The sequence below is a fragment of the Salvelinus alpinus genome, chromosome 25 (genome assembly GCF_045679555.1).
Source record: "Salvelinus alpinus chromosome 25, SLU_Salpinus.1, whole genome shotgun sequence".
Lineage (NCBI taxonomy): Eukaryota > Metazoa > Chordata > Actinopteri > Salmoniformes > Salmonidae > Salvelinus > Salvelinus alpinus.
The window spans coordinates 20,318,512-20,345,995 of record NC_092110.1 but is presented as its reverse complement, the minus strand read 5'-3'; the positions used below and the strand labels follow the sequence as shown (position 1 = coordinate 20,345,995).

At 44.3% G+C, this 27,484-nt stretch overlaps 1 protein-coding gene across 1 annotated transcript; it reads left to right on the top strand.

Annotated features, from left to right (window-relative positions):
- Positions 1-12,666: 12,666 nt before the first annotated feature.
- Positions 12,667-13,281, top strand: LOC139553060 (octapeptide-repeat protein T2). Its single transcript, XM_071365036.1, has one exon. It carries the CDS (start codon positions 12,667-12,669, stop codon positions 13,279-13,281), a length of 615 nt encoding a protein of 204 aa, XP_071221137.1.
- The last annotated feature ends 14,203 nt before the right edge of the window (positions 13,282-27,484 follow it).

Here is a 27,484-nt window from a genome sequence, read left to right as displayed (position 1 = left end):
ACCAGGCCAAACACATAGAAATACAAAACAAGGACAACATAGAACACCAGACATAGAATGCCCACCCAAACTCACGCCCTGACCAACCAAAATAGAGACATAAAAAGGATCTCTAAGGTCAGGGCGTGACACTATTGCAATGAGTACAATTGAATGAATACATGATTACTGTAGTCTTCGGTTAAAGGTTTGTGATGGATAAATCCTATGTTTAGTAAATGCTTATGTGCAATGTACACATATATAAATTGGAGATATCAATTGCATGTTTAAATTATACAATCTATCAGCCATTAGCCATGCACTTGCTACCTTGTTGAGAACTTCTAGATGTTACCATGATGGAAGTCCTAGACTCTCTCTCTTTCGCTCTGTCTCTCCTCTCACTGAATCACTGACTTTCAGCGTGTGTCTCTCCCCCATCTCACAGAGGTCACCCCGTTGGTATCACAAGCACAGCAGTCACATTGTGCTTCAACGCAGACAGATTGCTTATAATAACCGTTAGGGACCTTTCATTTTTCATTGTCAGCGATTTGCGGGATAATTTTGGCACCCTTTAAGGATCCAACTCTCCTAATAAGAGGATACAAATAAACAAGCTATTTGTGAGAGCACTATATCGGGTTGGCATAATCCTATTTACAAGTCTGAACGCGCTCTGGGCAATGAGATCAAGCCACTGCAACATGGTTAACGGTGGCAATTTTGACTATTTTTAAAACCAGAAACTACTGAGCCTAAGGCCTTAGAGTGCCAGGATTACTAAATGGATGAAACATCACTTTCTAAATTTCATTAACAAAGGCCAACTAAGAAAAATGCTCAGTCAATCTATGTCATCTACCCAATATTAGACACTAGTAGTATATTTATTTTGGAGTCCGGTATCGACCAGTACGTTTGATAATTGATTCATCTATAGATCTATTTTAATTTGCCATTTAAACATGTATAAACAAGTTTCAAATTCTGCAGATGTGGAAAGTATTGATTTATTAAGTAAGATGCAGAATTGCTGCCTATCTACTCTATAAGACCTCTGTATAGTACAATGTGTCTCTCCTGATTGGAAGGCTGTGTGAAGAAGGTTCTGGTTGACTCTGAGTCAGATACAGGCTTTTGCGTTAAACAACTAGTGTCTGAAAACCAGTGTCTGACAACTCTAGGGGGGTAGGTGGATATATATTATACTGCCAAATGGGAGGGTGGTAAGGGAGGGGTGAATTTTGGGGGAGAAGTTACAAGAAAAGTTAAGTAATGGTATGAAGCGGTAAAGTCAAGAAGGAGTTAGTCAAAAGGGTGGCTAAACACAAGATAGATGTGTCAGAGGAAAGCAAGTGGAAGATATGAGAAGAAAGGGGGATAAGAGAAAAAAAGGAATGCAAAGTACTGTAGTAAGAGAGAGAGGAAGATGAATTGATCGAGGGAGGCTGAGGGACAGACAGGAGTTGAAGGAGCGAGCTGATTTAACAGCTTCTGTGCTGAGTGAGATAGACATTTTAAAACATAGCATTAGATCAATAAAGGAGCCTATTTCTTATGATAAGATAAAATCCATTACTGTCTTCAAACTTCAACACAATGACTTCTACCTGCTGGGTAAACAGTTATACCTATTGCTGTATCAAACCTTCAATCCTGCTCCATTAATATGATTTATTTACTACTCAAATATGTTTCCAACTCATGGGTGGCGCCTCTTGCTACTGGAAACCAGGATAACCATATCCACAACATTTTCAATATACCAGGTTTAAACAATTTAAATTGTTTACATAATCCTATCAAATGGTGTATTGAAAATGCTTGGCTTCACCCCGGGGCAAATAGCCCAAATGAAATATTTCCCCCTTTCCTGCACTCTTTTTATGGATCTAATATTTCTAATTTACCACCGTCCAGGAAAAGTGACACAAGAAGCCATAAATTCCCTTCTAATTCCAAATAATTCCGATTACATGGACGAGTAGTTTTCAATCAGAAAGATAATCTGGATGATAGATGGTGTGATAATTGGCTGTCTGTGCCACGTAAATATTGTGTCGTTCTATTAATCTTGCCGAATGAGGTGTCAAGCTGTCACTCATTCGTCAAACTGAATTAGGAAATATAACGAATAAATAAATGTATGTGGGTGGAGGTGGTGTGAGTGAGTTAGTGAGTGAGAGTTTGTGAGTGTGTGTGTGTGTGCGCGTGTATGTGTCTACGTGCGTGTGGGTGTGTATGAGAGAGAGAGAGAGAGAGAGAGAGAGAGAGAGAGAGAGAGAGAGAGAGAGAGAGAGAGAGAGAGAGAGAGAGAGAGAGAGCATAGATAGAAATAGATGGCATGTGTGTGCTTCGCTGAGTGAAAGTGTGTGTGTGTGATGCAATGGCAAGGAAGGCTCAATTTGTGGTTGCTATAGTTACTATCCAAACAGCTGATAGCGTATGGTAATAGTAAGGGTTACATCATGGTATAGTTTCAGTAAAAAAACATTTTACTACACAGTTATACCTCTCCTTCAGTAGAGGTTGAAATAAAACCATATGCACTATTACACATCTTTAAACATTACATTGTAACCATACCCCATGCTAAATCTTGCCACGGGCCTTTTTATCAGTAAAGATACCCTCAGTACAGTACTGTATTTTCTGTTTCAGGATCCATATCTCTCACATGTTAAATCACTCACAGGCAGCTCATCCAGACAGGGAATATTTTCCTCCACCATCAGGTGACTAGGATGTAGCTGGGGAGAGACAGTTTATGGCCACACCAAGAAGGTCCATCCTTTTAGATTTACATCTAACCCTAAATAATATTTTGGACATATTTGCTTGTACAGAATTATCCAGACACACAAAAGAGACCATATTTTTTTCTACTGTTCACTAGGTAAAATGTCAGCTAGTCTGTTAACCTGTGTGGGAGGAATATAAAAAATAAACCAGTGACATCTTCTTAATTTAATTTATAAAGATCATAATTAATGACCTGCAGGCTGCAGGAGACCCCATTTCAGAGCGGAGACAAAAAAGGCCCCAGCCATAAGAATAAAAATGAAGTTTTCATTGAATTCTGAATTAAATCTCAAATATCAGTAATTTAAAAGAAAAGGTCAGCTCTAATGGAGTCCCTCCCTGCTTTTTAATATCTCGTAATTCTCTTTAAGGAGCCTACCTGGTGTGATGTGGCATGGTGTGACGTGGCCTGCTAATTGCACTCTATTAATTAATAGAACCATCAGGTGTTTGCGATGGCAAACAAAGAGCGAGCCTCTCCTAAATCACCACAGTGCTGGCCTGGCCTTCCCTCCACAGGGTTATTAAGTGTGGGCAGCTGAACTGATCTTCCTGCATGACACGTGACAGATTATATCTGCTCAGAGGATGGGCCGCTGATTTATCTGTGTGATAAAGTCAGTGCCTTGCTCCATTTTCAATCATCAGAAAGGAAATTAGAAAACGAGCTCATGGCATCAACATACAAATAGAAAACTCATATTTTCATCATGCCACTGCAGATTCCTCAACACCGTTTGAATTATAACAAGGAACAATAATATTGACTAATATTTAGTATAAATATCATTTTGAGTTTTTCAGAAACAAAGGGGAACTTTGAGTAAAGAGAACCTCTAACTAGTCTCTGCTTATCTTCCTGTCCCAGTTAATACTGCAGGGGGCTGAATCGGGGTCACACAGGGTGTTTCTTGGTAGTCTTAAACAAATCTACTTTGAAACAAAAGTATACACCTCACACACATGGTTATTTGCTTATAAAAAGAAGACACCTGTACAATGTCAGATATAGTGTTGAAATGTATTACATTTTGAGTTTGCATCCCAATATTACACTTTATATACATCACAGAAGACTGAAATATAACAATACCGTTTTACAGAAACACCGGATTTTCAGCAGATTTAAAAAATATCTAATGTTTATTAATGATGAAATTATTAAAAATATTAATAACATTCCACCCATGAGGTCACTAGGTAATTTGACTGCAGGGAAGGGCTACATCACAAAGCACAGCATGCATAGGGCTAGGGTATGGGGACAGGTCTGTCATTTCATTGCTGTGAAGGAACAGGCTCCATACCTCAGTCAGCCCTAAATTTACAGTGCAGTGCTGGTGTGCCCCCCTTCTCTCCCTTGGTGGGTCAGCCCCTCCCCTCCCAGCCCTGACATGCATAACAAGCATCCCAGGCCTCGTAAAGCTGACATCTTCACTAAACTATGCTAACAAGGCCATGGTGATTTGTATATGCACAGCTCCCTGGCACGTGGCAGAGGGGAGCAGGAAGAGAGAGAGCCCAGGGGGAATGAGGGGATCAGGGGTGGAATCTACAGGCCTGTTGAGGGGCAGCCCATCAAAGCACCACCGCACCCGGACAGCGGGGTGGCAGGGTAGCAAGACAGGGGGCAGGTGACCCCATGGAACATGGAACATTCCTCCTATGATTCACCACAGCGGTGGGATTTATAGACCCCTGGGTGAATGATTGGTGCAGGTGCAGAGCACAAACAACTGCCTCTCTCTGCTGTTGTAATATATTACAAAGCAACAAACATGGCTTAGGGTGTCACCACAAACAACACAGTTATTATTGAAGGTTTCTTTTTTAAAGGTGATGAGATTGAGCGGCAGGGCCGTTATAATCATATTGTATTCAGGGTTGGAAAATCAGGTGAATGGATATGTCAAATGTAGGGTCAAATTAATAGAATTTATGTTTTGGTTTTTCTGGTAAATAAAACAATAAAAAGCCTGAGTTTTTATATTCCATTTTAATGGTCTTATCATGTTTTTTTATTTAAAACAAATATCTGTTTTATTAACAGTGTTAATACCAATATATTGCAAATCACATGGATAAGACACAACATAAAGCCATGTTCTGGTTAGGCATGGTTTCATCTTCCTCCTCTCTATTAATACAAACCTGTCCACTGCTCACTACAGGGTGATTGAGGGCCTGCATGCTCTTTAACTACCCGACAGGTGAGGGTTATTTGAGAGCATTGATGAGAACAGCACCCCTGTCATGACGCAGCCACTGCTAATTTGAGAGACTCCCAAGTTAAAATGTTATTACACTTTATTAAAAACACTAGTTTTATTTGTTTTTATCTGCAGAGGAATGACATTCAGAGGATTAGATAAGATCCAGTTCAGTGCAAAAGATCTTGAACTTTTCAATATAAAGACAAAAAACAGATATGAAATAAACCGATCGATCAATAAAAAGAAAGTGTTAAAGCATTAACAATACATCACGTTCAGTAAATCCAGTCATTCTATTTTAATTCAGGTTCTGCGAGCCCATTATTCAATGGCTTGAATGGTTATTCCAAAACACCTTGCTACACATTGTATTGTCTGTATTGCATGTCAATGATGTATGTTACCTGCAGGTCAGAGGAAGTCATGATAAAGGAGTGTGTTTGGGACAGGGGTAGGTAAACAGTATTCCTCTGCTTCTAACAGAATCATAATGTCACTATAACATTATGATTCTGTTAGAAGCAGAGGAACAGTGGTTGAGTTACACAGAGGATGAGGGACAGAGGCCATGTAGATAGCGCTGCGTAGAGCCCAACACTTCCTGCTGTACAGTATCTCTACCTCCTGCCACACCTGTCCCGGGGTTCATCCCATCCGACGTTTGAAGTTCCAACTTATCTCTCCTTTCTATCTCTGGGCCCATTTCACTTCACTCTGTTTTCTGCTACATCCTCTCTCTCTCTCTCTCTCTCTCTCTCTCTCTCTCTCTCTCTCTCTCTCTCTCTCTCTCTCTCTCTCTCTCTCTCTCTCTCTCTCTCTCTCTCTCTCTCTCTCTCTCTCTCTCTCTCTCTCTCTCTCTCTCTCTCTCTCTCTCTCTCTCTCTCTCTCTCTCTCTCTCTCTCTCTCTCTCTCTCTCTCTCTCTCTCTCTCTCTCTCTCTTTCTGGTTTGGGCACCAGGGCCAACCAGGGGGATGAAGAGGTAGGAGTGAATGAGAGTATCCCCACTGATCTGCTTTTGCCAGGCTGTCAACATGCCCTGGAGTGGGCCGTGTGGGCCGCTGTCGGAGGGTGTCACGTTTCCAGGGCTGACACTGTGGCCCCTCTGTCCTGCCCGTGGCCCGTGGCCCGGACTCAATGGGTCCTTTGATGGGACACCCGAGGCCTTTCATGGTGCACCCTGCCCTGGAGCATGGGGCTGGGATGGAGGGGGTCACAGACCAAAACACCTGGACAGATACTGAGGAGGACCATGTGCCTTGGCCAAAACAAAAGCCACTCTGTCAAGATGTTTATTGCAAATTAATTTCCTCTCCCCATCTTTTTTGCATTCATAAAATGCAGAGGGGGAAGAGGGTGCTTACAGAGACAGGGTGCTTACAGAAAGCCACTCAGCACGTACAGATGGACTGTCAGCTGCAGGAAGGAGGTTTATTTACAAAGGCAGATTAAAGAGATCAATATTCAAATTAGATAAAAATTGGGAAATCATCATGCTCTTTAGTTAACTGGATAACAGCTAATCTCTCTGCTGAATACAATTTGCACATCATACATTTTTCATGAGATAAGTGCCTGTCATCTTAAAAGCATTCAATACTCATTGACATCTTTTTGTTACTATTCATTTGATGGTTTTATACATTTGTAAGCTGTTTATACTTCATACATAAGTACACTTCCACCTGCACTGGGTCCTACAGTGTCACGCCCTGACCTTAGAGAGCCTTTTTATGTCTCTAGTTGGTTTGGTCAGGGTGTGATTTGGGGTGGGCATTCTATGTTTTGTTTTCTATGTTTCTTTATTTCTATGTTTTGGCCGGGTATGGTTCTCAATCAGGGACAGCTGTCTATCGTTGTCTCTGATTGGGAACCATACTTAGGTAGCCCTTTTTCCCTCCTTTCAGTGTGGGTAGTTAACTTTGTTTGTGGCACTATAGCCCTGTAAGCTTCACGGTTGTTTTTCGTTTGTTGTTTTGTTGGTGACATTTTAAATAAAAAGATAAATGTACGCTCACCACGCTGCACCTTGGTCCACTTCTTTCAACGGACGTGACATACAGATGTAGGTTTTTAATTTGATCACCCTGTTGCAGGAGAACCTTAATGCAATGCAAGAAATGTAAAACATGTAGTGTATATGAGGATTAAAAAGGCTTCTGAAGTTTATAATTTCCACTTGAGACTTGATTTTCCCTCACGAAAAGAATTATCAACCCCTAATTTTTTTTCCATTAATCACATTTTCTATTGCTGCAGGATTATTATTTTCTTGCTGTAGCAAGCTGGCTTGGACCTTTAATGAACCCCTTGTGGCACACCTGTCCCCTCCAGTGTCCCTCTCTCACCCCCTTCCCCAAAACACTGGTCCATCCCCGGGCTAATTCTCTTTCTTCCTATCTACAGTTCAAAGCCTGATGACTGAATTTTCTCTGGACAGTCTGCAGCTCTCAACGTGATGGGGGAACTCTTCTCTCACAAACGTGGGGTTAACTCTGCTTCCCTTCTTAATCCCAATGAAGAGAGAGAGAGAGAGAGAGAGAGAGAGAGAGAGAGAGAGAGAGAGAGAGAGAGAGAGAGAGAGAGAGAGAGAGAGAGAGAGAGAGAGAGAGAGAGAGAGAGAGAGAGAGAGAGAGAGAGAGAGAGAGAGAGAGCATTGTTAGGGCACATAAAGGCCAGTGCTGGTTTCTCTGTCTGTCTGTTGAAGTGCAAGGACAGGGATCTCACCCATAGACAAATTGCCTCTCTATTTCCTCTCCAGCGCAGCGGTGTCATCGGATAGTGGATGTTAGTAGCGGAAGCTGGGGTCTCATGTTTGACTGGCCACAGAGGAGTGGTTGACTGAGGTGTTGAGAGAGGGGAGGTGTGGTGGCCAAAGCCACAAGAGATGGAGTGGGGGGAGAGAGGGCGGGAGAGAAAGAGAGAGAGAGAGAAAGGGGTACAGAATGAGAGGGACCCATTAAACAGAACACCTGTGCCCACCGATCACAGGGAATGTACAGGTAACTGCCAAAATAGAGGGAACTATGGACCTGCTGTACTGCATGTCACATCTGGTCTGAACATTTACAATAAACCACATAAAAGATCACAGTCACACAGTGTAACTCTTACCTAAAGTAGATGGAAAGTAGCCCCCCACTCCCACATAGCTCTCCATCCTGACCTGGCCTCCTCGTCGATCCTACCTCTGGTACACAAGGTCATTCCCTAGCCAGTCACGACACTCCAATTAAGGGGACTGATGGACAGAGACTGATCGGGAGGATTTATAACCTCCTCTTAATATGCTTCATAAAATGTAGATTTTTTAAAATGTAACCTTTATTAAACTAGGCAAGTCAGTTAAGAACAAATTCTTATTTACAATGACGGCCTACCAAAAGGCAAAAGGCCTCCTATGAGGACGGGGGCCTGGGATAATTTTTCTTTTTAAATACTATATAAATATAGGACAAAACACGCGTCACAACAAAAGTGGCCGGAAAAAATGGCCGCAATTTTACGGCTGCCCAACCAATTGTGCTATTATGTGGGTTTTTTTGCGTTATTTGTAACTTATTTTGTACATAATGTTTCTGCAACCGTATTTTACGGCAGAAAAGACCTTCTGGATATCAGGACAGCGATCACTCACCTTGGATTAGACAAATATTTTTTCTACAACAAGGAGGACGCACAGGACATTCTCCAAACACCCCACAGGGCCCACATCCCAGTTATTTGCAAGAGGAAGAGATGCAGGTACAGAGGACACAGAGCGGGGTGCCTCGTCAGGACCCGGAGAAAGCGAGTGGGAAAGCTGCCATTACCGTCAATATTACTCGCCAACGTGCAATCATTGGACAATAAATTAGACGAGATACGATCACGAATATTCTACCAACGGGACATCAAAAACTATAATATCTTATGTTTCACGGAATCGTGGCTGAATGATGACATGGATATTCAGCTAGCGGGATATACGGTGCACCGGCAAGATAGAACAGCACACTCCGTAAGACGAGGGGGTGTGGTCTGTGCATATTTGTAAACAACAGCTGGTGCACAAAATCTAAGGAAGTCTCTAAGGAAGTAGAGTATCTTGTGATAAATTGCAGACCACAGTACTTGCCTAGAGAGTTTTCAGCTATACTTTTCGTGGCTGTTTATTTACCACCACAGACGGATGCTGGCACTAAGACCACACTCAGTCAGCTGTATAAGGAAATAAGCAAACAGGAAACTGCTCACCCAGAGGCGGCGCTCCTAGTGGCCGGAGACATTAATGCAGGGACACTTAAATCAGTTTAACCTCATTTCTATCAACATGTTAACTGTGCAACCAGGTAAAAAAAAATTCTAGATCACCTGTACTCCACACACAGAGACGCTTACAAAGCTCTCCCTCGCCCTCCATTTGGTAAATCCGACCACAATTCTATCCTCCTGATTCCTGCTTACAAGCCAAAATTAAAGCAGGAAGCACCTGTGACTCGGTCTATAAAAAAGTGGTCAGATGAAGCAGATGCTAACCTACAGGACTGTTTTGCTATCACAGACTGGAACATGTTCCGGAATTCTTCCGATGGCACTGAGGTGTACACCACATCAGTCACTGGCTTCATCAATAAGTGCATCGAGGACGTCGTCCCCACAGTGACTGTACGTACATACCCCAACCAGAAGCCATGGATTACAGGCAACATTCGCACTGAGCTAAAGGGTAGAGCTGCCCCTTTCAAGGTGCGGGACTCTAGAAATCCTGCTATGTCCTCCGACAAACCATCAAACAGGCAAAGCGTCAATACAGGGCTAAGATTGAATCGTACTACACCGGCTCCGACACTCGTCTTATGTGGCAGGGCTTGCAAACTATTACAGACTACAAAGGGAAGCACAGCCGCTAGCTGCCCAGTGACACGAGCTTACCAGATGAGCTAAATCACTTCTATGCTCACTTCGAGGCAAGCAACACGGAGGCATGCATGAGAGCATCAGCTGTTCCGAACGACTGTGTGATCACCCTCTCCGTAGCCGGCGTGAGTAAGACCTTTAAACAAGTCAACATTCACAAGACGGATTACCAGGACGTGTGCTCCGGGTATGTGCTGACCAACTGGCAGGTGTCTTCACTGACATTTTCAACATGTCCCTGATTGAGTCTGTAATACCAACATGTTTCTTTTTTTTCTTTTTTTACTCCCTTTTTCTCCCCAATTTCGTGGTATCCAATTGTTAGTAGTTACTGTCTTATCTCATCGCTGCAACTCCCGTACGGCCTCGGGAGAGGCGAAGGTCGAGAGCCGTGCGTCCTCCGAAACACAACCCAACCACAACTCCGCACTGCTTCTTAACACAGCGTGCATCCAACCCGGAAGCCAGCCGCACCAATGTGTCGGAGGAAACACCATACACCTAGCGACCTGGTCAGCACTGCGCCCGGCCCACCACAGGACTCGCTAGTGCGCGCTGAGACAAGGATATCCCTGCCGGCCAAACCCTCCCTAACCCGGAAGACGCTGGGCCAATTAATACCAACATGTTTCAAGCAGACCACCATAGTCTCTATGCCCAAGAACCTGAAGGCAACCTGCCTAAATGACTACAGACCCGTAGCACTCATGTCCGTAGCCATTAAGTACTTTGAAAGGTCGGTAATGGCTCACATCAACAACATTATCCCAGAAACCCTAGACCCACTCCAATTTTCATACCGCTCAAACAGATCCACAGATGATGCAATCTCTATTGCACTCCACACTGCCCTTTCCCACCTGGACAAAAGGAACACCTATGTGAGAATGCTATTCATTGACTACAACTCAGCGTTCAACACCATAGTACCCTCAAAGCTCATCACTAAGCTAAGGATCCTGGGATGAAACACCTCCCTCTGCAACTGGATCCTGGACTTCCCGACGGGTCGCCCCCAGGTGGTGAGGGTAAGTAGTAACACATCTGCCACGCTGATCCTCAACGCTGGAGCCCCCCAGGGGTGCATGCTCAGTCCCCTCCTGTACTCCCTGTTCACCCACGACTGCATGGCCAGGCACGAGTCCAACACCATCATTAAGTTTGCAGACGACACAACAGTGGTAGGCCTGATCACTGACAATGACGAGACAGCCTACAGGGAGGAGGTCAGAGACCTGGCCGGGTGGTGCCAGAATAACAACCTATCCCTCAACTAAGGAGATGATTGTGGACTACAGGAAAAGAAAGACAGAGCACACCCCCATTCTCATCAACTGGGCTGTAGTGGAGCAGGTTGAGAGCTTCAAGTTCCTTGGTGTCCACATCACCAACAAACTAGAATGGTCCAAACACACCAAGACAGTCGTGAAGAGGGCACGACAAAGCCTATTCCCCCTCACGAAACTAAAAAGATTTGGCATGGGTCCTCAGATCCTCAAAAGGTTCTACAGCTGCAACATTGAGAACATCCTGACCGGTTGCATCACTGCCTGGTACAGCAATTGCTCGGCCTCCGACCGCAAGGCACTACAGAGGGTAGTGCGTACGGCCCAGTACATCACCGGAGCTAAGCTGCCTGCCATCCAGGACCTCTACACCAGGCGGTGTCAGAGGAAGGCCCTAAAAATTGTCAAAGAACCCAGCCACCCCAGTCATAGACTGTTCTCTCTACTACTGCATGGCAAGTGGTACCGGAAGGCCAAGTCTAGGACTAAAAGGCTTCTCAACATTTTTTACCCCCAAGCCAAAAGATTCCTGAACAGGTAATCAAATGGCTACCCGGACTATTTGCATTGTGTGCCCCCCCCCAACCCCTCTTTTACGCTGCTGCTACTCTCTGTTTATCATATATGCATAGTCACTTTAACCATATCTACATGTACATACTACCTCAGTTGGCCCGACTAACCGGTGCCTGTATGTGGCCTCACTACTGTTATAGCCTCGCTACTGTATATAGCCTCGCTACTGTTAATTTTCACTGTCTTTTTACTGTTGTTTTATTTCTTTACTTACCTATTGTTCACCTAATACCTTTTTTGGACTGTTGGTTAGAGCCTGTAAGTAAGCATTTTACTGTAAGGTCTACACCTGTTGTATTCGGCGCACGTGACAAATAAACTTTGATTTGATTTGATTGGAAGAGCCAACTCAACACTACATAAAGAGAGACCTAAGACAAAAACATAGCAAGGCAGCAACACATGACAACACAACATGGTTGCAACACAACGTAACAACAACATGGTAGCAACACAACATGATAGCAGCACATAACATGTTACGAACATTATTGGGCACAGACAACAGCAAAAGGGCAAGAAGGTAGAGACAACAATACATCACACAAAGCTGCCACAACTGTCAGTAAGAGTATCCATGATTGAGTTAGACACCTTGAGGGCATGACCATTTATAGGCCCTGGGCTCCAACCAGGATCACAGGGTGTTACTGTCCAACCTGCCACGCAGATCCAGGAAAAAAAGAGTCCCAACAGTAGTGAGACTGCAGCTGCCATCTCTACAAAATGCTTCCATCAGCTTCTAAGTCCCTCATCATGTTCTATCTATAGTTTCCTACATAGAGAGAGAGAGAAAGAGAAAAAGGTATGTCTTATACTGTAGCAAAAATTGTGAGAAAGAGAATGATAGGTTACAAAGAGAAAAAGAGAGGGAAAGGGAAAGAAAGTGACAGGCAGAGAACAAGAGAATGAGACAGAAGATAGTGGGGGAGAGACAGGCAGAGAACAAGAGAATGAGACAGAAGATAGTGAGGGAGAGACAGGCAGAGAACAAGAGAATGAGACAGAAGATAGTGAGGGAGCGACAGGCAGAGAACAAGAGAATGAGACAGAAGATAGTGAGGGAGAGACAGGCAGAGAACAAGAGAATGAGACAGAAGATAGTGAGGGAGAGACAGGCAGAGAACAAGAGAATGAGACAGAAGATAGTGAGGGAGAGACAGGCAGAGAACAAGAGAATGAGACAGAAGATAGTGAGGGAGCGACAGGCAGAGAACAAGAGAATGAGACAGAAGATAGTGAGGGAGCGACAGGTAGAGTACAAGAGAATGAAACAGAAGATAGTGAGGGAGAGACAGGCAGAGAACAAGAGAATGAGACAGAAGATAGTGAGGGAGCGACAGGCAGAGAACAAGAGAATGAGACAGAAGATAGTGAGGGAGCGACAGGCAGAGAACAAGAGAATGAGACAGAAGATAGTGAGGGAGAGACAGGCAGAGAACAAGAGAATGAGACAGAAGATAGTGAGGGAGCGACAGGCAGAGAATGAGACAGAAGATAGTGAGGGAGAGACAGGCAGATAACAAGAGAATGAGACAGAAGATAGTGAGGGAGAGACAGGCAGAGAACAAGAGAATGAGACAGAAGATAGTGAGGGAGAGACAGGCAGAGAACAAGAGAATGAGACAGAAGATAGTGAGGGAGCGACAGGCAGAGAACAAGAGAATGAGACAGAAGATAGTGAGGGAGCGACAGGCAGAGTACAAGAGAATGAGACAGAAGATAGTGAGGGAGAGACAGGCAGAGAACAAGAGAATGAGACAGAAGATAGTGAGGGAGCGACAGGCAGAGAATGAGACAGAAGATAGTGAGGGAGAGACAGGCAGATAACAAGAGAATGAGACAGAAGATAGTGAGGGAGAGACAGGCAGAGAACAAGAGAATGAGACAGAAGATAGTGAGGGAGAGACAGGCAGAGAACAAGAGAATGAGACAGAAGATAGTGAGTGAGAGACAGGCAGAGAACAAGAGAATGAGACAGAAGATAGTGAGGGAGAGACAGGCAGAGAATGAGACAGAAGATAGTGAGGGAGAGACAGGCAGAGAACAAGAGAATGAGACAGAAGATAGTTAGGGAGAGACAGGCAGAGAATGAGACAGAAGATAGTGAGGGAGAGACAGGCAGAGAACAAGAGAATGAGACAGAAGATAGTGAGGGAGAGACAGGCAGAGAACAAGAGAATGAGACAGAAGATAGTGAGGGAGAGACAGGCAGAGAACAAGAGAATGAGACAGAAGATAGTGAGGGAGAGACAGGCAGAGAATGAGACAGAAGATAGTGAGGGAGAGACAGGCAGAGAACAAGAGAATGAGACAGAAGATAGTGAGGGAGAGACAGGCAGAGAATGAGACAGAAGATAGTGAGGGAGAGACAGGCAGAGAACAAGAGAATGAGACAGAAGATAGTGAGGGAGAGACAGGCAGAGAACAAGAGAATGAGACAGAAGATAGTGAGGGAGAGACAGGCAGAGAACAAGAGAATGAGACAGAAGATAGTGAGGGAGAGACAGGCAGAGACAGAGGTAGGCTCCACGAAGCAGGCAAGCAGGCCGGCCCCAGCCCGTAATGAGTGTGTGGTTATTGATTGTATTGTCAGGGTGGTTGACCAGGGTCCCGTGTGCTATGGGCCCCAGTCCATCTGTGGACAATGCAGTCAGTTACAGCTCACTGCCCCGTCTAATAAAGAACAGGCAGATTGATGTCACGAGTATGGGTGAACTCTGCCTAACACTCACCAGCCCAGCACCCCTCAGCACATTCAGCCAACCAGGGAGGGGTGAGTGGGTGAAATCATCTTATTCCTTATCTTTACTGCTCCCCTATAGGGGCTGCTTGTCTGCGACTGAGGATCCCTCCAATCGAGGGCATTTCTATGATGATAGCAGGATTAGAAAGTGATTCTTTGTGTGTTCTATTTTATTTCCTTTATTCATGCTGGGTCAATCAATTTCATACCAATGCCATGCAACTCTGCTCACGTACTGCTTTCAGTACACATTTTAATTGACCTTTTGGGCATTGTAGCTGCATCTAAGAATTTACATTAATCTGTTTACCATTTGGACATTGTAGCTGCATCTGAGAATTTGCATGAACCTGTTTCCCAGAACAGAAAGTCACAGATGCCGAAGTAAACACACACAAACACACACACACAAGTAATGTACAACCTGTTTGTGTCAAGCACAGCCTGAAGATGCCGTCTGTCAGAGACCTCAATGTGTCCCTGAGGGAGAACTTCCCTCTATCAGTCAAGCACAAGAACAACAGACCGTCTACACCAGCTCCCAACAAGGCTCCACACGTCTATACACATATCTATCTCTAAAGATGCCTGTCATAAAAAATGTATAAATACAGTACACAAAGATGCTGGTCCTGTTGACTGCAATGCTTCCCACAGTAGTGTCAAGTTGGCTGGATGTCCTTTGGGTGGTGGACCATTCTTGATACACACAGGAAACTGTTTAGCATGAAAAACCTAGCAGCATTGCAGTTCTTGTCACAAACCGGTGCGCCTGGCACCTACTAACATATCCCGTTCAAAGGCACTTAAGTATTTTGCCTTGCCCATTCACCCTCTGAATGGCACACATACATAATCCATGTCTCAATTGTCTCAAGGATTAAAAATCATTCTTTAACATGTCTCTTCCCCTTCATATATTCTGATTGAGATTGAAGTGGATTTAACAAGTGACATCAAGAAGGGATCATAGCTTTCACCTGGTCAGTCTATGTCATAGATAGAGCATGTGTCCTTAATGTTTTATACACTCAGTGTATGTTTTAATGTCTCATACACTGAATAGGGGCAGTGAAATGTGTTGTTTTACAGGGTCAGCCATAGTAGTACAGTGACCATGGAGCAAATTAGGGTTATATGCCTTGCTCAAGGGCACATTGACAGATTTGCACCTTGTCGGTTCAGGTATTTGAACCAGCGACCTTCAGTTACCTGCCCAACACTAACCGCCCTACAACATTACCCTATTAGTGAAGGTGTTGTATTGTGGTCAGTAGGACAAGGCTAAATGGGCTAAAGTCAGTATGAGATGGGGATGACTACAGTCATATTGCGTTATCATGGTTTAAGTATCTCACTTTGGGTGGAAGTCTCAGTCCAGGGTCCCACCTTACGATTGGCTGTACCCCAGCCCCGGGCCGGCCGGTAGCTCCAGTGGCAGCAACAGCCCAAACGATTACTCCGGCGCAGCCAGCCAAAACACACAAATCAATAAACAATCTCAACGTTTCTGAGGGCCTTTCGTCTGACCTAATAAATGTCTCAATTCACTGTTATGACTTCATTTCACTTTAACGTCTTCTTCATGTGCATCTTTTGCCGATCAATTAGAGAATGGAGTGCCCCCTGTCACGACACCTGCCCTCGCTCTGCTACCAACACACACACACACACACACACACACACACACACACACACACACACACACACACACACACACACACACACACACACACACACACACACACACACACACACACACACACACACACACACACACACACACACACACACACACACACACACACACACACACAGACAATATTCCACTCTTGTGAGCACAGTAAACATATATTTATATATATATATAACATATATATATAAGATACTATTGGCAATCTTTTCTCCAAAATGACACAAGATAGAAGCTGTTTATATGAAAAAATAAATACTGTGAATGACATTCTATACATTTTCCTTTTTTGTAAATGTTTTTGAGAAATGATTGCCAATGTGATTTTAGAGTAGACAGTAGAGCTAGTAAATGCTTGTAAATCAAGCATTTGTTTCGTGCTTGATTCTTGCCTCGTAAGAAGACGTGTAAGTGTACCGGATATGCTCGATTTCTATGCTGTCAGTGACAATGGCAAGTACACAGCCTCTCTTCAGCCCCGTCCCCCTGTCACAGGCCCTAATCCGTGGAGGTGCAGGTATGACAGGTGAGCCGTGCCAGAGCCCCTGGTCTGTGACTGGGAGCTCCGGGAGAATCTCACACACACGCCCCTCTCTTGTCTCCCATCGATTCTGCCAGTTCCCATTATTGTCAATCAGAGCAGCGGTGTCTCCACAGGCAGAGAGGAGAGCAGCAGCAGGCAGGGAGGGAGGCATGCGGGCAGGCAGGCAAGCAGGTAAGCAGCAGGGCAGTGGGGTGCGGAGGAGTGGAGGCCAGGGGGAGAGACGATGCTCCACCCCTGCCAGGCACCACAGCGCCATGGGGCCACCAGGGGCCTCACTCTAGGGGCCACACTGGGCAGGATGCCACCACTAAGACGGGACCTTTTGCTCCACAACACACAACACACACTCGTAGAAGTCAGCGGGGTGAAACCTCTGGAGCTGACTTTATGCTTTCCACCGTGGCAATAAGAGCAGCTGAGACTGTGCTGCAAACATAGTTTCACAGGGGCTGTCAGCAGGAAAACATTACTGCTCTCTCAGACGTGACTAGCTTGTTAGAAAAATGACATAATAACAATGACAGGAGTGATGGAACAGAAGTGAGCCGCTGTTGTGCAGGATGGAGTGGGGTGGGAGGTGTGCCCTCTGGGTCCAGGTCCATCAGAGGAGCCCAGATGGGTCCTGAGTGGGCCGCTCCCCTGGCGCCCCCTGACCCTGTGTGGGCCGGTAGTGTGCACAGCGAGCCGGTGTTCTAGTTGGGTAATGCAACCATGCAGCGGCCATAAACCCTGGAGATTGATGGGAGAGGCGCTCTCCCGCCCTGCGCTGTAAAAGATTATCCGCTCACCCGGTGGAAACAAAGCTGTGATGGAAATTCGTCTCGCATCATCAGCAACAAAATATCTACACGCCGAAGCGGTAGTCTTTCATTTTTCATGGGCAATATATTAAATAAAAAAGGTCATTAAAGAAAAAGAGAAGGGGGTGGCCTGAGTGATAGCGCTAGTTAGTGTTTTTTTTTTTAAATGGCCCACTTGAATCGGGGAGATTATAAGGTTTTTACTGGCTGTCAGGAAACACAACTTTCTGCGTACTTCACCCGCTGGAGCTCGTAATGCTCTGATTAGAATGCCAGGAGAAATGAAAAGCAATGGTGCTGTTGTAAGGCAGCAGAGAGGGAGGCACACGGAGCCAGCAGATGTGCTGGGATCTGCTCAGATACACACAGCCATAGCACAACAGGAATGAATGGCCCAGTCACTGTCTGGAGGCACAGGATAAATAAAAGGAGGTTCAAAATAACTCTGCTCTGGAAGCACAGGAGGCAGGATGCGTTTACATTTTAAGAGACTGAACCCTAGTAATGCTAAGAGAGATACAGTGACAAGTATCAGTTCAAATACTATCTCTGTAAGCAAACATATGGTCAATTTACAGGAATTTTCCATTATGGGAACCCCAAAGTGAAAAATGCCACTGATGTTTATTTTACACAACCACTGTGTAGAAAGCTCCCCTGTTCCAGAGGTAAAGGAGTATTGATACGGATGGACTGATGGAAGCTACAGCTGCTGTGTGGGTGGCTATTCTAGTGCAGGAAAACTGACTGCTGTTAGCCGAAGGGTCACCTCAGAGGTGATGCCATGACTGTTTGCCAACCCTCTAAATCAACCTTTACCAGCCTCCTACACACCTTGCTCCCTGGGGCATACCACTCATGACCCACCATCATTACAGGGATACTCATCAAACAAATTGGAGTGAGAGAGAAAATGCAAGATAAAAATGGGTAATTAGAGAGAATGGCGAGAATCTACTTAGTTCCTGTCAGTGTATTCAAACACTACTTTCACGCCGAGAGCCGGGAGGAGAAAGCAGCAGGTTAGGGAAAACTCTGGAGCAGTGCACATCAAACTCCTAAACATGACAGAGCTGGTTCTTTCTGATGAGCAAACCATTGATTTTTCCTCCATTTGGCCATCAATCTGCTGGAGAAGAGGTGGTTGTGGGTGCTCAGACAGCTGATGATGTGATTTGTAACGCTGGACCACTGGTGAGCAGTAGAGAGAATTGTTCGACTCTCAACAGATGGAAAAGTGACTGCTGCTGACTCCTTCACCATCCAGACACAATAATAACAGTGGGGGGCATATTTCTAAGCTCCACAACATTCCTACAGAGCATTTCCTCTGTCACAGCAATCTAGGAGGCACTTGTTCAATTAACAGTGACTCGAGCAATGGGCAGACTGAAGGTTTCACAAATAGTTACTGCTTCCTGTTGTGACAAATATGTCAGAGATCAATTATAAGGACAGAAACGTGTGTAAAGATGTTCTCAGAACCAACCCATACCGGATTTAAATATATATATATATTTAACTTCACGTAAAATGTATTTCAAATACAGTTACAGACATTTGCATCTTTGCTAAAATGCATGTAATGCCTGATAATTCCAGAAATGCATGGCTATGACCACTAGTCTACAAGGTAGACAAAGCGGTTCCTAATTCGACATATGACATACAGTAGTTTGGCCTTTCAGAGGATTCTTAAATTACTCTTTACATATTGATCAATAGAGATATTTTTTGGGCCATCAAGTAAACTTTGGCAAAATAATTTAATAGTATTATGAGTACAACAAAAAACTTTTAACATTCTTTCATAAATGTTGATTAATGTTCAACTTTATAAAAAACAAGTTTCCATTCTCAAGAGGTATTTTTTTCATGATTATTAATGTAGTAAGTTCCTCTCTTCAGCTTAATTAAATAAATAAAACATCTAGTGCCCGAGAAGTGAAAGACATGGAGTAACTACATGACCGATAACGCATAATGTTTGTAGTCATTTCATTGCATTTAAATGCATTTGAGTGCTTTTGGTATGACTTTGGTATGTGTCAAGTAGAGGTCTTCAGGGTACCCGAACCTGTACCCGAATACCCGAGACCCAGATCCAGAATTCGAAATAATGTCACGGGTCAGATCTGATATGATTGTCGGGGGTTTGGGGTATGCGTAATTTTAACTGACCTGTCCAGAAGGGCCTGTACAGATCTGAACACTAGAAATGATATAATTTATGCTGCTGCCCTTGCTTTTTATGAGAGTGATGCATTGCGAGTGTAGCTTGTTGTTGGCCAATCATAAGTCATCAAAGCGACAATAGGCTACAGTCATAAAGCCTCTGTGTGTGGCAAAAGTTAGGAGATATCTAATCAATGGAAGATGGAATTTAAAGTTAAAGTTGAAGCTCGCATCCGCTACAAGACCATGGTGCTTGCCTACGGAGCTGTGAGGGGAACGGCACCTCCGTACCTTCAGGCTCTGATCAGGCCCTACACCCAAACAAGGGCACTGCGTTCATCCACCTCTGGCCTGCTCGCCTCCCTACCTCTGAGGAAGTACAGTTCCCGCTCAGCCCAGTCAAAACTGTTCGCTGCTCTGGCACCCCAATGGTGGAACAAACTCCCTCACGACGCCAGGTCAGCGGAGTCAATCACCACCTTCCGGAGACACCTGAAACCCCACCTCTTTAAGGAATACCTAGGATAGGATAAAGTAATCCTTCTAACCCCCCCCTCCCCCTTAAAAGAGTTAGATGCACTATTGTAAAGTGGTTGTTCCACTGGATATCATAAGGTGAATGCACCAATTTGTAAGTCGCTCTGGATAAGAGCGTCTGCTAAATGACTTAAATGTAAATGTAAATGTAAAGGAAAAGGCTACAACAACCAAGAGCCAACAGTTAGGCTACTACTTAATATTTTATTAAGTTTTATTTGTTTTATTTGTAACTGTAGGATGAGAAAGCACCCAACTAGCATTAGCTAGCTTAACTAGCTTCTCCGGTTTGATGCAGTCAAGACAGGTACTACAATACACAATCACATTTGATGATAAATAACCTAGCTATGGCAGCTTTTAGTCTACGATAGCACGAGTCGGCTCGGTTGGTTGCTGTCTCTCATCTCTCCCTCCCTCCTCCATGCTCCCTGTGCCACTCGCTCACAGAAAGGTCCCTCCCCCACCTGCTAGAGCCACCTCTCACTCTTTATCAGCTCCGGTTAAAAAAGTAGCTTAAAAAATGACTTTTCTACTGCTTCCCTCACTCGGATGATCGGATTGGACCGGGTCTGGATCCAACCAGGTCTATACAGAACGGGTCTAATTGTCTTTGGGTCTGTTCGAAAAGGGTCTCTATATTTAAAAAAGGTATTTATGCATATTGGGACTGGGTGGGAAAGCCCTAGGTGTCAAGTACAATAAAAATACATTGTGACCAAATATATTGTAGCTGCCGCAGCCTATTAAAGGATCTGGAGGTGTAGCTTGTTGGAGGCGTTGCCTTGGGTTAGCTCTATTTAGGCCACCCATGGGATAAAGTATCATGCCAGTTCATGAGTTATAGGTGGTGGGCCATAGCAAGCAACTGGCTTTCGTTTTTGAGATGATAAATCTCTGTCGAGGGAGGAGCTTGTTTTTACATATGTATTTATTCTGAACACAATTCCGTTTGTAAGCAATGTCAATTCTTGACTTTTTTTGCGAAATACTTGCTTTCATGTTCGCTAGCTGTACAGCTAAATGCCACCAAGTACTAAACTGTAAACCAATCAACACTTGTGTACTATCCATGGCACTATCTCAGCTGATCACTTCTGCCAATCACGTTATCCGTATCTAAGGTAGTGGACAGCGTTGTCTGACGAACTGCTATCAGGTATAGTATTTTTATTTTTTTTGTCATTTGTAACTATTTAGCTATAGAAACATGATACCATCAATGCAAGCTGTAAATTACTCACAACTTTAAACACAGCAACCTTAGTAAAGCTAGCTTGCTAGTAACAATAATTACATCTGTTACCAGCCAGTAGGAGCAGATATCTTTAACACTAGCTACAATGTAATCAGAAAGTTTTCATACCCCTTCACTTATTCCACATGTTGTTGTGTTACAGTCTGATTTCAAAATGGATTAAAAAAAATCTCACTCATCTACACACAATACCCAATAATGACAAAGTAAAAACATGTTTTTAGACAGTTTTGCAAATGTATTACAAATGAAATACAGAAATATCTAAGTTACATACACTACCGTTCAAAAGTTCACTTAGAAATGTCCTTGTTTTTGAAAGAAAATCACATTTTTTGTCCATTTAAAATAACATCAAATTGATCAGAAATACAGTGTAGACATTGTTAATGTTCTAGCTGGAAACGGCAGATTTTTAATGGAATATCTACATAGGCGTACAGAGGCCCATTATCAGCAACCATCACTCCTGTGTTCCAATGGCACGTTGTGTTAGCTAATCCAAGTTTTTCATTTTAAAAGGCTAATTGATCATTGGAAAACCCTTTTGCAATTATGTTAGCACAGCTGAAAACTGTTGTGCTGATTTAAAGAAGCAATAAAACGGTCCTTCTTTAGACTAGTTGAGTATCTGGGACATCAGCATTTGTGGGTTTGATTACAGGCTCAAAAAGGCCAGAAACAAAGATCTTTCTTCTGAAACTCGTCAGTCTATTCTTGTTCTGAGAAATGAAGGCTATTCCATGTGAGAAATTGCCAAGAAACTGAAGATCTTGTACAACTGTTTACCACTCCCTTCACAGTACAGTGCAAACTGGCTCTAACCAGAATAGAAAGAGGAATGGGAGGCCCCAGTGCACAACTGAGCAAGAGGACAAGTACATTAGTGTCTAGTTTGAGAAACAGACGCCTCACAAGTCCTCAACTGGCAGCTTCATTAAATAGTACCCGCAAAACACCAGTCTCAACGTCAACAGTGAAGAGGCGCATCCGGGATGCTGGCCTTCTAGGCAGAGTTGCAAAGAGAAAGTCATATCTCAGACTGGCCAATAAAAATAAAAGATTAAGATGGGCAAAATAACACAGACCCTGGACAGAGGAACTCTGCCTGGGAGGCCAGCATCCCGGAGTCGCCTCTTCACTGTTGACGTTGAGACTGGTGTTTTGCGGCGGGTAATATTTAATGAAGCTGCCAGTTGAGGACTTGTGAGGTGTCTGTTTCTCAAACTAGACACTCTAATGTACTTGTGTTCTTGCTCAGTTGTGCCTCACTAATGCTTTTGTGGCTGAATGGAGTCCTCGTTGCAATGTTTCAACAGCTAGTGGAAAGCCTTCCAAGAAGAGTGGAGGCTGTTATAGCAGGAAGGGGGAACCAACTCCATATGAATACCCATGATTTTGGAATGAGATGTTCGATGAGCAGGTGTCCACATACTTTTGTATGTAGTGTATGTCTGTATCAGCTTTGCACATCTGGATTTGGGGATTTTACCATTTTTCTTTGATGATTTTCTCTAGCTCTATAAAGTTAGATGGGAAGTGGGGGTGAACAGCAATCTTCAAGTATTTCCACAGATGGGAAATGGGATTCAAGTCTGGGCTTTCGTTGGGCCACTCAAGGACTTTCACATTCTTGTTCTGAAGCCATTACAGCATTGCTTTTGCTTTATGCTTGGGGTCATTGTCCTGTTGGTACATACATCTTTGCCCCAGTCTAAGGTCGTTTGCACTCTGAAGCAGGTTCTCGTCAAGGATGTGCCTGTATTTGGCTCCATTCATTGTTCTCTCTATACTTACCAGTCATCCAGTCCCTGCCGCTGAAAAGCAACCCCATAGCATGATGCTGCCACCACCATGCTTCATAGTAGGGATGGTGGTAGACGGGTGATAAGCTGTGCCTGGTTTTCTCCAGACTTATCAAATAAAATGTTATTTGTCACATACACATGGTTAGCAGATGTTCATGTGAGTGTAGTGAAATGCTTGTGCTTCTAGATCCGACAGTGCAATAATATCTAACATGTAATCTAACAATTCCCCAACAACTACCTAATACACACAAATCTAAAGGGGCGAATGAGAATATGTACATGTAAGTATATGGATGAGCGATGGCCGAGCGGAAGAGGCAAGGTGCAATAGATGGTATAAAATACAGTGTATACATATGATATGAGTAATGTAAGATATGTAAACATTATTAAGTGGCATTATTTAGAGTGCATTGAATAAAGTGACAAGTGATCCATGTATTAAAGTGGCCAGTGATTGGGTCTCAATGTAGGCAGCAGTAGCAGCCTCTCTGAGTTAGTGATTGCTGTTTAGCAGTCTAATGGCGTTGAGATAGAAGCTGTTTTTCAGTCTCTCGGTCCCAGCTTTGATGCACCTGTACTGACCTCGCCTTCTGGATGGCAGCAGTTTGAACAGGCAGTGGCTCGGGTGGTTGATGTCCTTGATGACCTTGTTGGCCTTTCTGTGACATCGGGTGCTGTAGGTGTCATTTAGGGCAGGTAGTTTGCCCCCAGTGATGCGTCGTGCAGACGCATCACCCTCTGCAGAACCTTGCGGTTGAGGGCGGTGCAGTTACTTTGTGGTTGAGGGCGGTGCAGTACTGTATCACAGTACCAGACTGTGATACAGCCCGACAGGATGCTCTCGATTGTGCATCTGTAAAAGTTTGTTAGGGTTTTGGGTGACCAAATTTCTTCAGCCTCCTGAGGTTGACGAGGCGCTGTTGCGCCTTCTTCACCACACTGTCTGTAGGAGTGGACCATTTCAGTTTGTCTGTGATGTGTATGCCAAGGAATTTAAAACTTTCCACCTTCTGTCCCTCGATGTGGATAGGGGGGTGCACCCTCTGCTGTTTCCTGTAGTCCACGATCATCTCCTTTGTTTTGTTGACGTTGAGTGAGAGGTTGTTTTCCTGACACCACACTCTGAGTGCCCTCACCTCCTCCCTGTAGGCTGTCTCGTCATTGTTGGTAATCAAGCCCACTACTGTTGTGTCGTCTGCGAACTTGATGATTGAGTTGGAGACATGCATGGCCACGCAGTCATCGGTGAACAGGGAGTACAGGAGGGGGCTGAGCATGCACCCTTGTGGGGCCTCAGTGTTGAGGGTCAGCAACATGGAGATGTTGTTGCCTACTTTCACCACCTGGGGGCGGCCCGTCAGAAAGTCCAGGACCCAATTGCACAGGGTTGGGGTTGAGACCCAGGGCCTCCAGCTTGATGATGAGCTTGGAGGGTACTATGGTGTTGAATGCTGAGCTGTAGTCAATGAACAGCATTCTTAAATAGGTAATCCTTTAGTCCAGATTGGATAGGGCAGTGTGCAGTGTGATGGCGATTGCGTCGTCTGTGGACCTGTTGGGGCTGTATGCAAACTGAAGTGGGTCTAGGGTGGCCGGTAAGGTGGAGGTGATATGATCCTTGACTAGTCTTTCAAAGCACTTAATGATGACAGAAGTGAGTGCTACGGGGCGGTAGTCATTCAGTTCAGTTATCTTTGCCTTCTTGGGTACAGGAACAATGGTAGCCATCATGAAGCATATGGGGACAACAGACTGGGATAGGGAGCGATTGAATATGTCTGTAAACACACCAGCCAGTTGGTCTACGCAAGCTTTGAGGACACGGCTAGGGAGGCCGTCTGGGCCAGCAGCCTTGTGAGGGTTAACACGTTTAAATGTTTTACTCACGTCAGCCACGGAGAAGGAGGGGGGGGGGGCAGTCCTTGTTAGCGGGCCGTGACGGTGGCACTGTATTATCCTCAAAGTGGGCAAAGAAGGTGTTTAGTTTGTCTGGAAGCGTGACGTCGGTGTCCGTGACGAGGCTGGATTTCTTTTTGTAGTCCGTGATTTCCTGTAGACCGTGCCACATACGTCTCGTGTCTGAGTCGTTGAATTGCGACTCCACCTTGTCCCTGTACTAGCATTTCACTTGTTTGACTGCCTTGCGGAGGGAATAGCTACACTGTTAATATTCAGACATATTCCCAGACCTTTTTCCATCTTTAAAATCGGTGGATAGTGCTTTCAGTTTGCGCGAATGCCGCCATCCATCCACGGTTTTTGGTTAGGGCAGGTTTTAATAGTCACAGTGGGTACAACATCTCCAATGCACTTCTTTATAAACACACTCACCAAGTCAGCGTTTAGGTCGATGTTGTTCTCTGAGGCTGATCGGAACATATTCCAGTCCGAAGCATGGCTTCCGATTGGTCGGACCAGCGTTGAATGGTTCTCATCACTGGTACATCCTGTTTGAGTTTCTGCCTATAAGACGGAAGGAGCAAGATAGCGTCGTGGTCGGATTTGCCGAAGGGAGGGCGGGGGAGGGCTTTGTTTGCATCGCGGAAGTTAGAGTAGCAGTGGTCGAGGGTATTGCGCATCCACATGGCGCAATCAATATGCTGTAAGAATTTAGGTAGACTTTGCATTGTTAAAATCCACAGCTACAATAAATGCAGCCTAAGGATGCATGGTTTCCAGTTTGCATATAGTCCAGTGAAGTTCCTTGATTGCCGTCTTGGTGTCTCCTTGAGGGGGAATGTACACCGCTGTGACTATAACTGATGAGAATTCTCTTAGTGCTTTACATTCATACCAAAGAGTTTTTGCAAACTCCAGGCGTGCTGTCATGTGCCTTTTTTGTGGCATCCGTCTGGTCTTGCATAAAACCCAGATTGGTGAAGAGTTGTAGAGACTGTTGTCCTTCTGGAATGTTCTCCCATCTCAGCCAAGGAACTCTGTAGTTCTGTCAGAGCGGTCATTGGGTCCTTCTTGCCAGTTATCTTTATAATTTGTGCTCACTCAGCTATGCCTCACAAGTAACACATCATCTGATCTATTACCGGTGTGATCATATAGCCTACATCAAATTTTTAAATATATATTTCATGCTGATAATGCTTGATAATGTCCGAACAACATTGAGTGGTAGATCTCGGCTTGCATTTTGACTCAGAAAGTGGTCTTGATTCAAAAAGGTTGGCAACCACTGCTCTAGGCTAGCATAGTCTAGCATAGTCCCTCAAGTGAAAAAGAACAAAGGTCACTCACGTTACCACGGTTCTATGAGCTAGGGACTATGCTAATCTAACTGTCGGTTCCCTTGTAGCCTTGGGAAGAGTCTCGAGGAAGTGATACTATGCGCCCAGGTATTTATAGGGGGTGGGGGGCACACGCATCACACCTGTGGCATGGAATTACTCTGAAATTAATATCTCGACTCATCCCTGCCGCAAGGCAGAAGGATATCCCATTGAGTGACTAGCATAGTTCCTAGCTCCTAAAACCGTGGTTACGTGAGTAACCTTAGTTTATTTAAGCCTGCAGCTAGTTACTTGAAATAAGACATATGATCATGACAAAACATGATTCAACAATTGAATTCACTGACAGAGAGATGGCTAATGAAACACAGATTGACATTTACAGTAGCTGGCTAGGCTAGTCTGTAACATTGGCTAGCTTTCAATATATTGGCTAAATGTTTAGCGGAGTTCATATGATCAAGACAATTTGTATTGCATGCTGCATATTTCAAGTGCACTCGAAAACAGATATTTCTCTTATTTCAGTCTGGGAGCTAGCTAACTAGCTAACTTCCTCTTCATCAGACAGCAGCTCGCGTTTTCACAAAAGGCTGTGTTTACATTGTAGATAGAAGCAGGCCATTGGCTGCCGTCATCACGAGGTGTATGTACTTGAGTTCTGATTGGTTCCAAGTTCAGTAGTTCGGAAAATTTGCCTGAGCGGCCGAGTGTTGAAATTTTCTTTTTTTATGAGAAAATGTGCAAGAATTGAAGGTTTTCAACAAATGTTATAGTCAAGTCATCAACACAATCTTTTACTGCCATATAGAAAAAATCTGCTCCTTCCTCGACGAGGATCGATCAACTTCATGTTAAAAGGCTTCAGCCCAGCACCTATTATGTTGTACTCTGTTATTAAAGGTTGAGCTTGTACA

Coding starts and splice junctions, on each gene's coding strand:
- LOC139553060 (XM_071365036.1), top strand. CDS start 12,667: ATGAGACAGAAGATAGTGGGGGAGAGACAGGCAGAGAACAAGAGAATG.